General features: G+C 45.3%; 1 protein-coding gene across 6 annotated transcripts in view; it reads right to left on the bottom strand.

Moving 5' to 3' along the window:
• Window positions 1-19,322, bottom strand: part of GRHL2 (grainyhead like transcription factor 2) — a 134,346-nt gene that overhangs the window by 32,130 nt on the left and 82,894 nt on the right. For 5 of the 6 annotated variants that reach the window (XR_003095394.1, XM_006029281.3, XM_025210732.1 and 2 more), the window contains 4 exons: window positions 17,237-17,395; window positions 5,088-5,175; window positions 4,861-5,000; window positions 2,141-2,172 (listed from right to left, as the gene is read on the bottom strand). Coding sequence is in view for 5 of the 6 variants with exons in the window: in XM_006029281.3 (XP_006029343.1) it covers window positions 2,141-2,172; window positions 4,861-5,000; window positions 5,088-5,175; window positions 17,237-17,395 (419 nt within the window). In the remaining variant the exon portion in view is untranslated. The remainder of the gene's footprint in view (window positions 1-2,140; window positions 2,173-4,860; window positions 5,001-5,087; window positions 5,176-17,236; window positions 17,396-19,322) is intronic. The other variant, XM_025210731.1, reaches the window with a different exon arrangement.

Raw genomic sequence — 19,322 nt, 5'->3', positions numbered from 1 at the left:
GGATTTCCCAATACCCCTATTCTTCCCCTCCTATCTCCAGAACCTACTACAGGCTCTTTCTCAGGTTTTGTATTCCATGTAGAGGCTGCCTGCATTTCAGGGTTGAGTTAAGCAATTCCTGGACACAACAGGACCAGATCTCAATCCCAATTCCAAAACTAAAGGCCTCATTATACATCACGTTTAGAACCTGATTAAGGTGTTAATCACACCATAAATAGTTACCTGGTCACACATTAAAACCAATAATGGCACGATAATATTGCAAAAGACCCATGAAGATATTCTATATATAACATGTTTTAGGGTTGCTGCTTGTAGCCGTGTTGGTCTAAGGATATAGGCAGACAGGGTTCTTTGGGTAGGTGTGATATATTTTTATTAGATCAACTAAATAGTTGAAAAAATTGTTTTTGGCAAGCTTTTGGGCACAAACACCCTTCTTCAGGCATAAAGACTCTCCTTATGCTGCAAGAAGGATGTTTGTGACCAAAAGCTTGCACAGAACAATTTTTCCAACTATTAAGTTGATCTAATAAAAAGATATCACACCTACCCAAAGAACTCTGTCTGCATATATAACATGTAACATCTTTGTAGTTCACCTGGATCATGCCTTAAACTAAACATGTAGCATGTCAGGGCCCACCCATGACATATACCAACACTCAGCTGAGTGCAAAGGTCTGTCATGGGACATACCCATGGGTGAAAGCACAGCCATCCCCTATCTGATCAGTAGGACTGGGCTGGGGGCAGCACCAGGTCCTGGACCCAGCATCCCTGTCCGATCCCTGGAGGCAGATGAGGGGTGAAGAGGAGCTCCATGAGCCTGACATCAGGGAGCACTTCCCCAGTCTCAAGACCACTGTGCTCCTGACTTTTAAAATGTGGGTATGCAGCTTGAAGCTCCAGCTGCAGACCTGCTCTTTTAAATTTCTGGGGTGCTCCTGGAAGCAGCAGCTGGAGAGCTGGAAGTTTTGCTCCACAGATGTAGAGACCTCTCCATGGTGTGGGGCACAGACAGCTAGGGAACCAGGAGCTTCCAGCACCCCCATCTTCCTGTGCAGCTTGGCTGCAGCCATGCTTTTTTACAATTTCCACGGTGCTCGGACCCAGTGGGAAGAGGCCTCTTGGCTCTGGCTCCCAGAGAGTTTTAAGAAGTTCATTGAGACAGTTTTCCTACGCTTTACCACAAGGGACTGTAAACACCAAGCCCAGAAGCTCTGGCCAGGAGTGGGGGATCAGAAGCAGACTTCCCCCTGGCAGACTTCTATCCAGAGGCTCCGAACCCCTACAGTGAGCAACCTGGCCAGAGCTGTTGGGTGCAGCGTTCTGACAATCAGCTGACTGTTGGCTGGGACTGGATAGCCCCAGTCAGGGACAACAATCAACTGATTGCTAGCTCACTACACTGGGGATTTGCGTGACAATCAGCTGATTGTCAGCACCAGCCCAGATAGCACCAGAGCTGATTCAAGTCCTTGGTGTGGTCTCAGGACAGAGCTGATAATCAGCTGATTATTGGTCCTGGCTGGACCTGCAGGCACTAATTTTTCAACTTGCCAGCGTAGAGGAAACCTGAGATTATGATCACACTCTCCCCCTATCCGGCATTTTCTACTGGCCCCCAGTAGTTGACTCCGTTGTTCAGTGCATACATGCTCTTGAGTCAAATAAATGTGTTCATTGCCTAAATGGCAGAGCTATGCACCTCTGCAGGGCAGAAGAGGATTGCTCTCCTGAAGCTAAATGTATTTTCGGAACAGGTGGAACAGGATCTGGGCCATTATTTTTATAGTAGTTTGGGATTCTGGATATCAAAAGCACTTTAAAAAAAAAAAAAGGAAAAATGCTATTTAATCTTATGATCAAATGTGTTATTGGTCCAATGTTGACCCAAGCTGCTTAATGAACTCTTTTATTATGGACTGTAAAAACAAACGTATAAATGGAAGCCAACCCATGTGGAAGAGAACAGTTATCAGTATAAAAGAAACTTTCCTCTCCTAATTCCAAAAGTTGTAAACACAGACCAAAGGGAAAACAGGTTCAGTTTCATTTGACTCTGTTTCTGTGCCTGATTTCTAAAGGTCTGGACTTCTAGATTGCAAAAACCATGAAGTAGTAAATGTCTTACCCTTCTCTTTCATCATCTGCGTTATAGTAAACCTGTAGGGGTGGAAAGAGAACAAATGTATTGGTTCAGCACATAGCTGCTCTGTAGTAGAGTTCAAACAGAAAGAAATGACAAACACCCAATCTGCAATTTTGCAGCTGTTAAATATTTTTCATTTTAGAAAACAAACATGTAGGCGGCCTCATTGTGATCTGAACAAAATGTAGCTTAGAACAACTAGTGATGCATATTTCCTAACAGAAGTGTATTAAAGCACTTTGACAAAACTCATAACCCAATCTGGTTTATATCACTCTTTCAATCATTAGAAAGCTGTAACAACCCTGTCAATTGGATTACTGCTTGCTTCAATTAACCTAATATGGATTTAAGCCACAAGAGTCGCAAGCTTTTTTGTATATTTAAAAGTTGAGCAATCTAATTATAATATAAACACTAATACACAACTAAAGTTCTACTGGAAATGTAGTTGGTATCAGTATACATGATATACATTTGTATATAGCGTATACTGGAAACAGACACAAGGCCAGATCCCAATTACATGTAAATCTGCATAGTTTGAATTCACTGGAGCAAATTTTTTTTTCAACTAGCAAAGGATCTAGCCCACATTCTGCAACAGAAATATATAGAGTCATATTCAGTACTCACATAATGCCCCCACCTGCAAAATGCTTTACAAACTACTTGGACTGTCACAGTCCTCCCAACACTCTTGTGAAAAAATAGACTTATTTACTGACCAGTATGAATGCCCTGCTGCTGGATTCGTGTAGAACAGCGTATCTCAACACATGGGTCCCGACCCAAAAGTGGGTTGCAAGAATATATGAAAGGGTTGTGAACAAATTTTAAAAATGGATTCTTCTTTAAAAGGAGAAAAATGAGAGAAACTGTAGCTTTTCTCTTTTTTCAGACTACAAGGGGCTGCTTGGGGCCCCTCAGACCCCACACACCCTCCCCGCCCCATACACTTGGGGGCTCAGGTCTGGGGGCAAAGTGCAGTGGCTCAGGAGTGAAGGGCACTGGGACAGGACTGACCATTGATATTTATGAAATGGGTCCTTGTACAAAAAAGTTCAAGAACCAGTGGTGCAGAACACTTGGGAGTTGCAGCCCAGAACTAAAACCCTATGTTCTAATTTCATGGACTTCCTGAACAAGTTTCTGAAGGTCTAGAGCAAGGAGCTTCACTGGATACAAATGGCACTGAGCACCTTGTAAGACTGTGCTTGTTCAAAGAGAATAATATCACTCATCGGGCCTCAAAGAACTAAATTAAATGTGGCAAAGCAGTACAAGCTCTTCAGATGGAAGGTGTTGCACAACTACAAAATATCATCATAACATGTTTTGAAAGTAAGCAATACCTACTTTTGAGCAATACAAAACAACAGGAGAAGAAGGCTACTCATGGTACCAAGATACCAACATATACAATAGTACAGCAGATAGGTTTACATATTGCCTATGAGCTTGCAAACAGAACAAAGATATATTCTATTTAGCTGAGAACACTAGACAAGATTTCCATGTACGATGGAATGATTCTACCTTTTGCTTTAATGTAAATACACATTTACACTTGAGAGAAGGCACCTACTGCCGATATGTAACTGGGAGACTTTCCAGTGCTGGAGACTAATTTTAGTGACAATTTTAGTGACAACTGTGATTACAATGTCTAAGGTCTATGTGCTTTTGCTCTTCTAACTGCTCTAAAACTTAACAATAAACTCATCCTCAATGCCAGTTTAATCTGTTACTTTTACACCTGTAGTGAAAAGAGCATGTTTCTACAGATAAATTTGGTGACTTCACATCTTTGTCTCGATGCACACACACAAACCCAAGCAATTGCTCCATTCCCTACAAGGGTGCACAGTTAACATATTCATGCTTAGGAAAAAGCTACTGATGGGTTTATAATCAAGATTTGCAGCTTTTCTGAGAAGTTACAAAGTCATGAAGCCAGCAAAGACTCTGCCATATTCCGTTCACAGATCTTAGAAATAAGGAAGTATGATCATGAATATTAGAAGCAATGATACTTATCTTCAGAATTACTATCTGCATTTTAGAGTGCAAACTTCTTCAAGGAAATATAGATACCTAGGTGACTGACACTTGAGCTATATAATCATAGGACGATAGGAAAGTAGGGCTGGAAGGGACATTATAAGGTCATCTAGTCCAGCCCCCTTTTCAAGGCAGGATCATCCCTGAGTAAACCATCCCACTCATCTAATAGAAAATGGGGAGTTTTTTCCTCATGGAAACAGTTCAGAAAGTTAAAAGCTTGATTACATTTGCCACTATCTTAGAGTCCTTTGTTTTAAATCATCACATGGGTGGTTGTTCCTTCTACCACAAGGTGGCACTTTATCCCAGAAACCTAATGAACACAGACAAGAAAAGGATTGTTTCTCTTAGTCACAGATCAACTCCTACTTTCAAGGTCCTAATTATTTAATCCCCTCATATTTACTGAATTAACTACTTTCCTCCCATGCAGAACTAGGAAAGCTTCTCTTCTGAAGTCCAACTTGTTCACCTTCCTACTGGGCTAGCTAAGAGCAATGTTTAGAGTTAAAAAAAACAAAACAAGATGGTTAAAAAAATTTAAAAAACAGCCATCAGAAATTCTGCTTTGATTCCATACAGCCTATGCAGCTGGATTGCTGTCAGACACCTGTACTTTCATTGTTGACACCTACCTGTCCAGTCCTTTGTAGGTTTCCAAAGTGAACATCTGGTATGAAAAGAACTGGCTGGGAATCCAGGTCAGTCATTGTTTTGAAGTAGGTGATGTCACTCTTTTTTTGCAGAGGGATAGCAGTCAATTTCCCTTCAGCTGCTAATGGGATCACAAGGCAATGGTGTTATGATGGGTAGCTTAATAAACACAAGGTGGTCTAATCTGGAAGGACCTTGTCATACTCACAGTTATTGCATGGGCCTTGTGCTGTTTGGCCTTTCCCTTTCTTCCGGTTTTGCTTCCTCTCTTCATCACGAATTTTCCTCTCTGCTCCCTGATACAAAAGAAAAAAAAAAAAAAAAAAACGAACAGAAAATCCAAAATTATCCTGAGTTGCAACTAACTGAACTGTTGCATTCCTGTACAGTATATGGTGTCTACACACCAGAGCAATGGGTGCATTAGAAATGCATGCAGAGGGAGAGAGAGTTTTCTGCAAATCAACCTCACTACCAGAGTCAACTGTATCATTTTCTTGTTTGTAGAAACTCCACTGTTATACTGAGAAGTCTGAAAGACCCGATAGTCTATTAAACCTTTCTTTCACTGAATTTCTTTTTAACATCTCCTATACCTTTGCTAGCCAAGGTAAGCTCTGTTTCCGATAGCTCGGAAAAACATTCTGAGATTGACTGGAGACAAGGACTTTGGGAGAATTAACTACTAGAAATGGTGAGAGCGCTAACATAGCCCAGCCCTCCTAGGAGTGTACAAAGTCATAGCTTTCAAGCATATAAACAAAGTTATAGACATTTAAAATACAGGGAAGTACTTAAGAGACTTTTTAAATGGCTAATGTTGACCCAAGAGGCCCCAAGTGCTCCTTAGCAGTCACTGGGCTCTGCTGTACAAATACGCTCCAAGGAGTTTATAAAATAAAACGTGTAATTTGATGCTAAGTAGCAAAACCTCCTTTGAAGCTGTTCTAATATATTGTACAAATAATATAGGCATTCTATTGAGCGTATTACCCCAAGGCAGTCAGTGTTCAGTATTAAATGCCCCAAGTTTTTCAACCTAAAAATAAGTTTCTTTTATTTTTCTAAAGCCAAAAATATTCGCTTGAAGCCAATAAAATTCACACGTGCTTATCCAAAATGAAAGGAATCGAGAGAAAAGAATGAAAAGGAGGCTGAAAACAATTTTTAGACTAACAACCCAACACATAAATGATGATGCTCCTAAGTGCAATGGGAGTAATATCCACTTGGAGGGATGAACTTATTTATCCTTGAAAAATCAACACTTAGAACAGTAAAATCTGACCCTGAGCTAGGTTCTAATCCTATCCCCACTGACCTCAACCACAGTAGGACTGTCCCACCCTCTTTATAATTATGCATATAAATTATATTAGATTAAGATGACTCTCTAACAAAACAGGCTGTTTACTTTTTTCATCCCTGCAGTCTTGTTAAAACAGAAAAGGACATTTTTCTGTCAAGAGTGTCATCCTGTGAAAACAGTGTTACTGTTATCAAGTCAATTCTATACACCCTTTCCTCTGGAACTTGCACTGTTAGTACTTACATAATGTAAATTCAAAGTAATTTCAATGGAACCAGTAAGAGTTACTCTAGGTTTACACAGATGCAATTAAGAGCAGAGAAAAATCTTGCTGATAGTATTATACAGTACTCTCTCCTTTAAAATTAGTTGCACAATCTGTAAACATATTGAAAGGAATAGTAGGAGAGTGTAACTTCCTCATACAGAGTCAAAATGTCCTCCCAGGCTTTTCAGTTAGCTAGGATTTAAAATAGATCTTCACTTTGTGCTCATTGTAAATGCAATACTCGTTAGCATTCAGTGACTTCTGCTTTCTAAGTTCTGCTGCAGCATCAAGGAAAAATTCTGACTTCAGTTGAAACAGGTGTAAATCCAGAGTAATTCCATTGATTTCAATGGAATCTCTCCACGCATATTAAAAAGTCTGTACTGCCTTCATATCAGCTGGCTTAAGTACAGGCCAAGTCATTTTAATTCAGGTGCATGCATTTTCACCAGAGAACATTGCAATTGGTGTTAATTCTGTTTGAGAGAGAGAGAGTTTTCCCTCATTACCCTGCTGAATATTTCTCATATTACGATGTACATGCATTTTATTGCTTTCTTTCAGTATTTTCTGTGGGGGAGAAACTGATCCTAGTCTTCTGTTTTATCTTCCTTCACTAAAGCCAAATGTTATTGATTTCAACCCAAGGTAAGACAGCCAAAACCCAAAAGGACAGAAACAAATCTCAGACAGAGACTCCATTCCTCATATCTTGCATTTACTTGTTGCCATTTATCTAAATCAGGGGTAGGCAAAATGGAGGATCTAGCCAGGAGCCAGACTCCATTTCCTAGCAACCCCTGCCCACGTAGCTGGGGCCGGTTTCCATGGAGACCCCAGTAACTGCCCTGCTGTGACAGTGCAGATCCAGGGTTTCTGTGGAGGCCAGCCCCAGCAGCACTGGCAGGGTGCACGGCAGTGTAGATGGCTGCCCTAAGGCTGGCTGGGATCTTGCAGCGGTCACAACATGGTCCAGAGCCAGGGCAGAGCCACAATTTGTAGCCTCTACACTCCAGGCAGGGGTGTGCAGGCAGAGGACTGCAGCTCTACCCTGGCTCCTTGTAGCAGTGACAACAGCTGGGGCAGAGCTGCGATCTGCTGCCTGCACTCCTCTGCCTGGAGCATGCAGGCTGCATATCACAGCTCTGCACCACTCTGTCGCTGCTGCAAGATCCCAACCTGGCCCCGAGGCAGCTCCCCACCCTGCTGTGCACCCTGCCAAGGTGGCTGGGACTGGTCTCTACAGAAACGCTGGCCACATGCTATCATAGCACAACTGCTGCTGGAGTCTCCATGGAAACTGGCCCCAGCCACAGGGGCAGGAGCTGCTGGGAAATGGAGTCCACTAGCAGCTGGACTTTGCCCACCCCTTATCTAGATGGTGCCAAAATTTCCTTAGAAACTTGACAACACTGACTTTAGCAGAGGAATTGAAGGCACTCAGCATTGTGCAATAGAGGTTTAAGCCAAAGCCTGTAGAAACAAGACTGAAAATGGTCCCGTCAACATCAGTGGGTACAGATAAGACCCAAGATGCTCAGCATTTTGCAGGATTGGGCCCAAAAGTTTCACTTTTATCAGCACTGAAAGGAACAATATACTGTATTTTCAAGCATTCAATATGCCCCAAAGTAAAATATGCACCTTGTTTTTAGAAGCCAGAATGTTGAAACAAAATTTTTTCTAGAATCGTGGCCCACTGCGTGACATAAAATAAGACCTCCTGGGAACACAGTGTCCAGGAAATGTGGCATCCTAGGAGCCAGTCTGAGTGAGGCCAGCAGGAACTTCTGGGTATGGCAGATCTCCTGTGATGCCCCATTTCCTGGACACACTACATCTCCACGAGGACTAACTCCATGCAGACACAACCCTAGCAGGGTGCGGGACAGGGAAATTGGCCTGTGCAGAGATCAGACATGAAGAAGCTGAGGGGGGGTGGGGAGGTGTGGCAAGTAGGCAGATGCGAAGGCGGCGGCGACAGCATGGAGTCACCAGCGCTAGGCAGGCCCTGCAGGAGGGGCCACGGCTGCTCCACCTGGTTCTGCAGGGCCCCTCCAAGCACGGGGCCCAGAGCAGTTGCCCCAATTCACTCTCCCCACCCCAGGACAGCTCTGGCTCCGTGTCACACAAAGTTAGATCCCGAACTATTGCAATAGTGAGACTTAGGTCTTTATAGCAAGTAGTTGTTTATACAAGTTCCTATAAAGTGTTGTTTCCACACAAGTATCATCAAGATTTCCCTCATCTTGGGGGATACCGGGAGCTCACTTCTTGCTTTAGGCAAAAGTTATAGTGCTCAGCCAATATCTATGATGTGAGAGGGTTAACACAGGACTCCTTCCCTTCAACTTATTGCAGCAGTCATCTTGGCAGCTGCACAGCATGCACAGTTTCTACAGGCATGCCGCTTTTCCAATGGAGACAACAGCTTCCCTGCTTAAAACGCAAACTGATTTTGGGGAGCCGATTCTGGGGAGGAAATGTATTTGTCATATGTGAGAAAACATGGTATTTAACAGATTAATATTTGGGCTAGTTTTCCACTTTCCATATTACATTGTTATTTCCACAGTTAGAAAGAAAAAAGTTGAAAATAAATAAATAAATAAATAAATAAATAAATAAATGGTTGAAAAACATCTCAGGTTGGTAGCACTGTATACTGATGACCCTAAGTACAACACAATCAAAACTCAAGTCTATTTAGATGCTAAGACAATGGGCCATGCTGGAGCTTCAACATGGCAGAGAGCTTCTGTTGGTACCTTTCAGTGACTAAACCTTTTAGAACTTTCATAATTAAAAATTGAGGTTTTAACAGTCTGAATAATTTGTGTGTTAGAGACAGTCCTAGTGTGGGAATGCTGGGCTCCTAAACCAGGCTACATCCAAATGAATCACCAGTTGGATGTGCCTCCTACTCCAGGCTTGCTCTTTCAGTACCAGAAGTTGACACTTGGGTTTCATATGAAATAACCTCCTTAAAACTTCTTCTGTTATTATTTAATAACAAAACAATAAAACCTCACTGTACGAATTTCAGCTTCTGTGAAATGTGTTTTTTTCCTCCAAGTAGGGGACAATTCATATACAGTTCTATCCTGCAAGGTGCCGAGCACTCTGCCTCTGATCTAGAAAAGTACTTACACAGGAGATCCAGGAACCTACTGCACTAGGGGTGCCTATACGCATGCTCCAACACGTTCTGATTAGACTGTGCCAGAGCTGAATCCGCTCTGCTGGAGCATTCTAATTAACAAATGAGCTTTAGTTAAAACACCCCCGGAGCCATTTTGAAGCACAGGGCATTGAATACATGAGATGCTGCAGCGCTTTAAATTACAGCAGCTCCCAAGAACCTGCTCTAATTAAAATATCCCCACCCCAGAGCACTTGTATAGGAACTCAATGTTCCCAGGCTCCAAGTTAAGCATGTGCTTATGCATTTTACTGACTTTGTAGCAGAGGGTTTAGCACCCTTCAGGACAATGCCCATTGAAACCAAATTTTCAAACAAGCTGCTAAAACTGAAAGCCAATCTCCATTGACATATTTAGATATTTGGGGATGACCTGCATACTATAACCATGCACAAAATGAAATCCTGCCCCACCCATAGCAATTATATCAAGGTATGAGGAAGAGGAACAAAAACACCAAGAAAGAGTATGCAAAGATATTTGGGGAGGTTAGGAGGAGTTTAGATCAAGTTAAAAATCACCCTCCAATCTAAGATAAGTCAGGATGGGGGAGCCACTGGGAGAACTTGATGAGATCGGGGGAACTAGCAGGGTCCATGGGGGGCGGGGGTTGGAGGGATCAGAGAGGCTCTCTGATCTTGCCAAACCTGCCTGGATTCCTCCCTTCCCCCCTACCCAACCCTCCCAATACCATCAAGCTGCTCCTGATCCTGCAAACTGGTCCTGCTCACAGGGCTGTTTTTTTGCCAGCTTTCACCAGCCCTGGGAGCCTGATTGAAGTAAGTCGGGATGAAGGGAGGGGTAGGCAAATCGGGAGGGTGGCACAATTAAGAGGGCTGGCAACTCTTTGAGGGGGAAGGCTCTCTACCCCCCACCCCCCCAGGACTAATTTTTTTTTTAAACCCCTGACCTCCCCCCAACCTCACATAAACAACCCCTCCCTGGTAGACCAATGCCCCTTTACAGAAGGACTGGTTGGTCCATGTGGGGGGGTAGGGAGGGGTGGGACAGGGGTCTAACAATAGTGTGATGCCATGGGGGGTGGGAGGGATGGAAAAAGCACAGGCTTGGGGCTGAGGTCAGTAGCTGGACTTTCCCAGCCCTGGGGCTACACTGGGAACTGTACAGAATTTGAGTTAGATCAGTCTTACCAGACCTGGTCTAAGTTAGACCATCTCCAAAGTACAGTTAACTTATATCAGGTCAGGTATTTTTAGACCGATCTGACTTCCCTGAACTTCTGTACTGTTCACACTTAGATCAACCTAACTAGGGATCCAAGTGTAAGGTCCACACCTGGGAGAACTAAGCTAGACTGGTTGGCTATTTGTAATGCATTCTAATCTTCCCCTAATCATCCCAAATGTCTATACCTAGCCTAAGTGAAATGTGAGGCAGCTGAGCCTGAGTAAAGAATATAGGATTAGTTCCCTTAATTTTAGAAGAATGTATGGTAATGTTAGTAAAATTCCCCAAGTCAAATGCTTCTTCAGCATTTTTTAAACCAACCATAACTACACAAAATATCAGACCCTCTTTAGAGCTCCTGTTCTATCACAGTATGAGGTAAAAGCACATTTGAGTCTATGAATATAATTAGACTTGGTGTTTCCCTGACAACCTACTTAATTTCATTTAAGGTGTAAAAATTATATCATCTTCTGGTAAGACATCAACGCATAAGCCAGGGAAAAAGTATTAATATGCAGGAAAATGAGGAGACCCTTAAGGTTGCTTGCTGGAAACCAAATTAATAAAGCCTGAGGGAATGCGTAGGGAGCAGGTGGAGGGATTAAAGCTAGCATGCTGAGTTTCAGCTAAAATGTATTCATACAATGAGACATTTTTCTTAAAAACTAGGCACATTTGCCTCGGAATTGCCCAAGTTAATATATCACATATATTACTTTTGTAGAGCAGTCAGTCAGTCTCAGACTTTTAGGACTCAAGGCACCTGCTCAGAAAATGCCAGCTTTTACTCGTTTTTTGACAACTGAAAAATAACACAGTAATTCTTCTACTGCAAAGAACTCAGAGGCTAGGTACAGATAGTCAAAAAGCCCAAGCCTGAATTGATTCAACTTCTCAGGTTAGTCTAACCTGTGTAGGTTGAACCAATGTGCAAGTGAATATTCACTTTTGATTCTGAAAATGCAGCCACATGTCTGCAGTGGCTCAAGCTAGAAGCTGCGGGGCGCTAAAGTGAGCCCTCCTTTCCTTTCAGCAGTAGTCGCAAGGTTGAAGGGAAGGGGGGGGGAGGAGGAAGGGAGGGGGAGTGGAGAGGGAAGTGTGGGTGGGTTCATGGTCAGGCCCTAGCAAGCCATTGAGTAGGATTGGAAATGGGTTTAAACTCCCACCCTGGCCTACAGGTACCCCAGTCAGGTTTTTTCCCCCGAGTGGGGGGATGTGGCCAGACACCGGCCAGGGCAGCACCTCAGGCAAAGGGGGGCAGGGACGGGGATTAAACTCCCATCTCCCCTCTTTCCCATGGGCATGGGGACCCCAGCTGGGGTTTGCCTGGATTTCCACCCCACTGGCTGCTCATGTGGGATGAGTCCTTTGTGCATACATGCCCAGGCCAGCTCAGAGGTGCCAGCGGGCCCAGAGCCCAGCAGCTGCCTGTTGTGGGATCTCCTGTGCCTGAAACAGCTGCTGTGCCCCCTGCACAGTGCTTGCTCATCCAGCTGCAGCTGCCACGAGACAGAGATGAGCAGGCACTATACAGGGGATGTGGCAGCAACTGCAAGCACACAAGCCCTTGTGGTGGGCGGCTGCCAGGCTCTGGACCCACCAGTGCCTCCAAGCTGGCCTGGGCAGCCACAGGCATGAAGTACTTATCCTGCATGGCCAGTCCAGCTCTGAAGGTGCCCGGCTGCAACTGTAGTGGCATCACGTCTGCACTGCTGCCCAGCCAGCTGCTGCCCGTGCACGCCAGACTGGCTGTCGTGGAGCCACAGCAGGTTGGGAAGGGCCATGCCCCCGTGGCTTGGCCCCACTATCCTCCTGCCTCACCCAGGGTTGAGCAGGACCAGTTGCAGGCACTACTGAAGGTAGGCACGGAGGGTCTGGGCCAGGCTCGGCCAGGTTGTGGGGGCAGGGCCCTTCCCAGTAGGCCATAGTTCCATTACAGCCCAGCCCAGCCTGGGCAAAGGGAACTGGGAGCAGTCCAGGTACACAGCTCCCGTGGCCCCAGTCCAAGCTGCAGCCAGCTGGGAAGGGCCCTGCCCCTGTGGCCCAACTCAGCACCACAGCACCGGATGAGGTGGATGGATGGTGGGCACATGCCAGGCAGCATCTGGCCATGTCCACACCCCTGCCACTGGAGCAGCGAGGGGATGGGGGAACCTGACAGGGGCTGCTCCACCCTAGCCAGGGAGATCTCTGCTGCAGTCCCCTGGGGAGAGAGGGGAGGGAGAGGAAATAAACCCCTGCCCTGCCCCTTTGCTGTAGGAGGCCATGCCAGCCAGGGTCTGACCACATCCCTGCCCTTGCTCCGGCTAGAGAGCAGAGGAGAGGGACCAGCCCTTCTCTCTGAAGCAGACAAGACAGCCCAGCCCAGGGGTGAAAAGCATACTGGGATGCTGGGAGGCTTCGATTTAACTTGAGCCAGGAAGGGGTCTGGGACAGAAGTTCCATAAACTGATTTGACACTAATCAGTTAAGTCTGATACTACATTCAACCAGGTTTATCTTAAACCAGTTTTGCCCATTTTGAAACTGGTTTGTATGCACTAAATTTCTGTTCTGATACAGGTTTAAACCAGTTTCTGATCACTTAAACTGGTCTGTGTAACTTTTGTCCCTAGCCAGAAAGACCACAGCAGGTCAGAATGGTTTTGACAGTATGGATTCCAATTTGAAAACTCTGGTTTATCATCATGTGAATTATGTGTAGTGTTTGTACACCTAACAGTGCTAATATTGCATGGCACCCTGTATCACCCTTAAAAGGATCCCACTGAACCCCATGGTGCTGCAGCACCCTGGTTGAGAATCACTGCTTTAAAAGGCATGATGATTGCAAAATGACTATTTACAACACTAGCATAGTAGGGATGGAGTGTAGTTGTAGCTGTGATGGTCCAGGAAATCCCCAAGAGGGGAGGGGCTTTTCATGGTACAGGCAGTCCTCCACTTACAACTGTTCAATTTACGACAAATGGCACTTACAACCTCTGTAAATTACAACAGTGTCGAGGTTCTGATAGGGTTTCAACTTTATGACGCTGGACACAGCTGCCTCTAGCTGGTAAGTCTGTTGTGGTGAGGCGTAGGGTGGGGGGTTGGGGGTGCAGATCAATGCCCCTGCAGTGAGGGAGGGATTGGAGCTGGGACAGGAGCTGCCCAGCAGGTGGGGGCACGTGGGGCAGCTCCCGCTGCTGCACACTGCTGGTCTGAGAGGGCATGGCAGGGCACGTGCCCCCCGGGTCTACATGGGGCAGGCAGGGCCGGGGCTGTGACAGGCTGTACTCTGGGCTGGCAGCAGAAGATGCTGAGAGTGGAGACTATGCCCTTCTGCTGCTTGCCCAGCTGGGGCGGGGTGGGGCGAAGCTGCTGCATTGCCTCTGGACAAGCAGCATGCAGTGGCCAGAGCCGCCCTGGCCTCCCAGCCTTGCCCCACCCCGGCTGGGCAAGCGGTAGCAGGGCATGGAGGGGAAGTGTGCTCCCAGATCTGCAGGCTGCACTCTGGTCAGGCAGCATAGGCTACAGCAAATCTTAGGGTGGCTGCAGCCCTCCCCCCCACCATAGCCTCCGCTCTGCTGCCCACCCCACTCCGATCCAGAGGCACACTCCCCACCCCCCATGCCCTACAACTGTTGCCACTGCCATTCACCTAGCTGGGGTGGGGTGGGGCAAAGCTGCGGCTTGTCCAGGATGTGCAGGGAGGCCGGGGAACCTCCAGCTGCTGCGTGCTGCTTGTCCGTAGGCAACACAATGGCTCTGCCCTGCTCCAGCTGGGCAAGTGGCAAGAGGGTATAACCCCCACTCCCAGTGCCTTCTGCCACCCACCTGAAGCACAGCCTAGTGTAGCCCCGGTCCTGCAGATTCAGAGGCACATGGCCCCCACCCATCCCCTCCTGGACCAGTGGTGGGAGCTAATACAAGAGCCACCGGACAAGCTACCAGGCAAGCAGCTGCTGGACTGGTAGCCCGCAGCAGCGGGAGCCACCCACCCTGTCCCCACATCCCCCTACCCTGGCTGGGCCACCATTGTCCCAGCCCATCCTAGCCCCAGCCCAAATCCCCTCCCTCACTGCGGGGGCATTGATCTGCTCCCCCATTCCCCAACAGACTTACCAGCTAGAGACAGCTGTGTGGAGCATGGTAAAGGAACCAATTCCCCATTTATAACATTGTTCCTATGGGAAAGTTGGTTCCGAGTTACAATGTTTCGACTTAAAACATGGTTTTCAGGAACCAATTGCGTCATAAGTTTGAGGACTGCCTGCATCTTTTACTGGAGCAGCCACATAGGTGGGAGAAATGCTGGTCAATCTTTCAAGCACAATGCCCCTTTTCTGAAAGCTTATCTAATATCTCTCCCAACTCTACAGTTGGTCCAGTAAGAGATACTGCAAACCCCCTTGCTTCTCGTATGTTAACAATACTGTCAGGATAAAAATATTTTGTTTTCTTTTCCATATTAAAGAGAACTCCTTACATAATTAAAAACCAAAATAAAAATGAAAAAAAAAACCTATTCAGATTTATCTTCATGTCACTATTTATTGATGTTGGAGAGAGTCACTTTGCAACTCCTTTAATTGTCTCAATGATAATAAACCAGCTACTTTCTAGCCATCAGATTTTCACACAATATTACAATCTGTTTTTGGCAAACATAGCAAAGGATGTTATGTTTTCCTTTTATGAAACAGTTTTCATAAGATATTTTATTAAATCAAGAGGAGGAGCAGCAATACCACATTTTCTTCCTTTTTTCTTTAGTTTAATAAACAGAACAATTTTTTTTCTGTGTTACTAGGTGGTATATAATAGAACTGCAAGAGCAAGCAGTCCCCTGACATTCTACCTATACTAGTTCTTGTATTTTTAAAGCAAAACAAAACAGTGCCTCTCTTCATTCCACTACCTTAGACAGGCAGACCCTATCCTGTTTTGCTCATGTTCAGTTTATGCTCCTCCATTGTGTCAACTGAATTTCTCTTATTGCTTCAGCAGGGCACAACAGAACACTTGCAACTTGTGCTGAAATCCCTACTGTGTGCTTTTCACTCTGCAGTCTCACTGAAGCCACAGATTAAAGTCAATGAGAAGGTCTTGCTGTCCAGTTGTAAGAAGCCTAGAACAACCACACCATATGCATACAAGAGCGAGTACAAAGGGTAGCTCAGTCTCCAGACCTGACCTAAATTTCAGGCCTGATTTACTCCTGCCTGGCTCATATTTTACACCATGATAGCACCAACTGATTTCAGTGGAGATGCTCCTGATTGACATCAGTGTAAGTGAGAAGAAAATCAGGGTCCAGTGTCTATGAGATGGGCCCTCATATGTTAAAAAATGACTCTGATCCCACCACAACGTTTCACATAATCCGCTAAACATGTTTCAGAGAGGTATGATTCTCAGTCTGCCAGCCCCAGGCCAACCTAAAGCTAAAAGGCCCACTAGTCCATTACCAATCCCCTGGAGCCCTCCAGCCCCCACCTTTAACATAGTTTTGATCTGTGTAACACTAACTACTCTTGTGATCTCTTCTCCTACTAGAAAATGGTCATGATTAAACGCATCAACATTCATTTCCTGTTTCCTAGCCTGGAAACATGAAGTATCAATTATGCGGACAGACAAAGCAATTCACATTGATCATTCAAAATCTCAACCCCACAGTTTCTACAGGTCACTGTTGAAGAGGCTATGCTCTAGACTTTTTTTAATAATTCTGATTTTCTAATTACTTTTCTAAAACAGGTAAATGAAAGACTTGTTCCTTTGATATTTACTGAGCTATTAACAGCCAGCTGTATGTTCAAATCCGTGTAAATATTTGACATTCAAAGTTACAATTAAAAAAATATAGAACTAAGGCTGTAAGACGACTTCAGAGCATACATTTACATTCATTATTTGCAACATTTTTCTCTATTTTTAAAACCCACCTGATTAACCTTCGAAAATGTTATTGCCATGAGGGAATTAGAAAGATGGGGGAAATATGAGAGAGGGAATTGGACAGGGATCTGAAGACACACCTGGAAGGCAGGACTCACTGAGATCTTACCCTCACTTTAAAAGCAAAGTCTCTCCATGACCTAGAGCATGTCTTTTAACCCATCTGTCCTAATCTGCAAAATGGGAAAAATAAATGCTGGATAGAAATTTCAAAAACACTAATGAGTGGAAGAATCACGTGCAAAGATGCTGCATAGGAACTAAAATCCTCTGCAGCTGATTCATGAGATGTACAGTAGGGCTTGTCAAAACTTCTCCATCAATGCCATTTTTCTTGGAATAAAAAGTCTTTTTCTACCTAGCACTAATATACAGCAATAGCAACACAAATTGTCCAATGAGATATCCTCCCCACTTTCCACAACCTTATCTTCACTCACCTTGTCACAAAAGACCTTGATCTGGCAGTAGGCTCGGTGGATGGGTTTATTGCTGCGATTATTGTAGCTATAAGTGTCAATTTGAATCATCAAAGGAAGCCCCTTTACACCTTTTTGTGAAGAAAAATCTGTGCTCAGGCAATTCACTGTGATGAAAATCTGAAGCAGAGAGACAGAGATCAGAGATTACCTTTAAAAGGCTGTACAAGTGATTATTCTTCACTGGAGACTTCTGAGACTGTATGATAATGTGTGGCAAAATTTAAAGCGAGAGCTATCTTCATTAAAAACAGAGAAAAAGAAAGATATAGTTATAAAAATTTTGTTATTGCATTCAACTACCATCTCAATTTTGAAAACTCACAGAACTGCATCTTCATTCCAGATGCAACTATTTCTGTCCAAATTCAATTTTGGCCTGTCTGACATCTCATAAGTGTTCAGCTATCAATTTAAGTTTGACAGACAAACCAGAACTAAACTTTCCCATAGCTCTTTTTCTTTTCCACTGTCTTAAAACCACTGTCCTCCTTGCTTTTCACTACCCTGAGTTACATCTTTGACTTCTCTAGGTCTTCATATGCTAGTTGTATCTTCAGCTTGCCAAATCTTTCTGCATAACATCTCTAAGATCTGACCTCTCCTACTCATTCACACTGCTAATACTGGCTCAGGCTCTCATCATCTTCCATTTCCATTTGACAACATCCTTTTTTCTGCTTTTGACAAATCATATTTTGCCATGTGTAACAGGGGACAATGCTTCCAGGGCCCAGTCATAGTACCGGCCCACCCACCTGTCTAGGGAAGTCTGCCCAGTCTCTCCTGCCACGCCTTGTTGTTAAAATACTGTTTGTAACAACGTGGGTGGCTGCCCATTTAAGACCCCAATGCCTAGGGGGATGCACACTATTCTGACCTTCCCTTATCATGTCCCATGCCTCACAGATGGCATCCTTGAGTTGTTCTTTACTCCAGCTTGTAGCTGGATCAAACTCAGCCCCTTGCTAGGTCTCATGCATTCGTCCTTTCACTCTGCCCCACTGGGCCTCATTCATACCACCCCATCTCACTGGGGCCTCTTCCACTCTCCCTTCTCTCACCAGGCCTCTTACTTGCTGCCCCTCACTGAGCCACACCCAACCTGCCCTGCTCCCTTAAGCGACTGCGTAGGCCATCAGGCTTGCCTACTCGCACTCCTTGGCTTGCCGGCATGCAGCCTCTTGGGCCCGCTCCCAAACTTCACTTGAACGGTGACCAGCCAATTTGCCTTACCCTGGGCAGAGCTCTGACCCAAGCCCCTCTCCAGATAACTCGTTGTTCTCACCCCCTCATTAGGGCAACTACTCACCCCTTCCATCCACAACTCACACTGAGCTGAATCACTCAGCCTCAGGCCCAACTACAGCCTCAGGCATCCAAAGATCAACCTTGGTCTCGCTGCCCCCGTCTGGGGTTTACACTCATGCCCTCACCCTAGGGCCTGCCTCTCACAGCCCTTTCTCTGGGGCCTTACAACTACTACTGTTGCTGGCTCAGGCCTGAGGCCTGAGCTAACATGGAGGTTGCTCAGCCCTCTCCTCCAATCACATGGCCCGGCCTGTGGCCATGTGACTTGCTCATCAAGGCTAGCTCACACCTGCCAGTTGCCTTACTGTCTGAACTTGTGCTTAAAGTGGCAGGCACCTAAAGGTGCTCTGCCACACACCTTTCCCCTTAAAATGGTTGCCATTGCGGGGGGGTCTCTCCTTGCTGCTTACCATGTAGTGGGGCTATACGAAGCTTCAGTCCCCAATTCCATTTGGCGAAGATTCTGCCCAATTAAGGGCCGTATCTCCACTTCCGAACTGAATCAGGAGACCCCTTAATCTCTCCAAATCGAATCTGAATACTCCAAATCAATTTGGAGAGATTCAGAAAGATTTGGCAATTCGGACATGGACATAGCTTGAAATGTTTTTTCTACATACCTCAAGGTACCAGGCGGCTCATCAGTGCTGCACTGCCGGGGCAGATGAAGTGTCCCAGAGGAGCACAGGGAAATGGGCCAGAAGCAGGGACCACTTCCGGGTTTGCTGCCGAGCAC

This window comes from Alligator sinensis, unplaced genomic scaffold (assembly GCF_000455745.1).
Source record: "Alligator sinensis unplaced genomic scaffold, ASM45574v1 scaffold974_2, whole genome shotgun sequence".
In the NCBI taxonomy this organism is placed as follows: domain Eukaryota; kingdom Metazoa; phylum Chordata; order Crocodylia; family Alligatoridae; genus Alligator; species Alligator sinensis.
The sequence above is the reverse complement of the archived record's forward strand: the minus strand, read 5'-3'. Positions and strand labels throughout refer to the sequence as shown.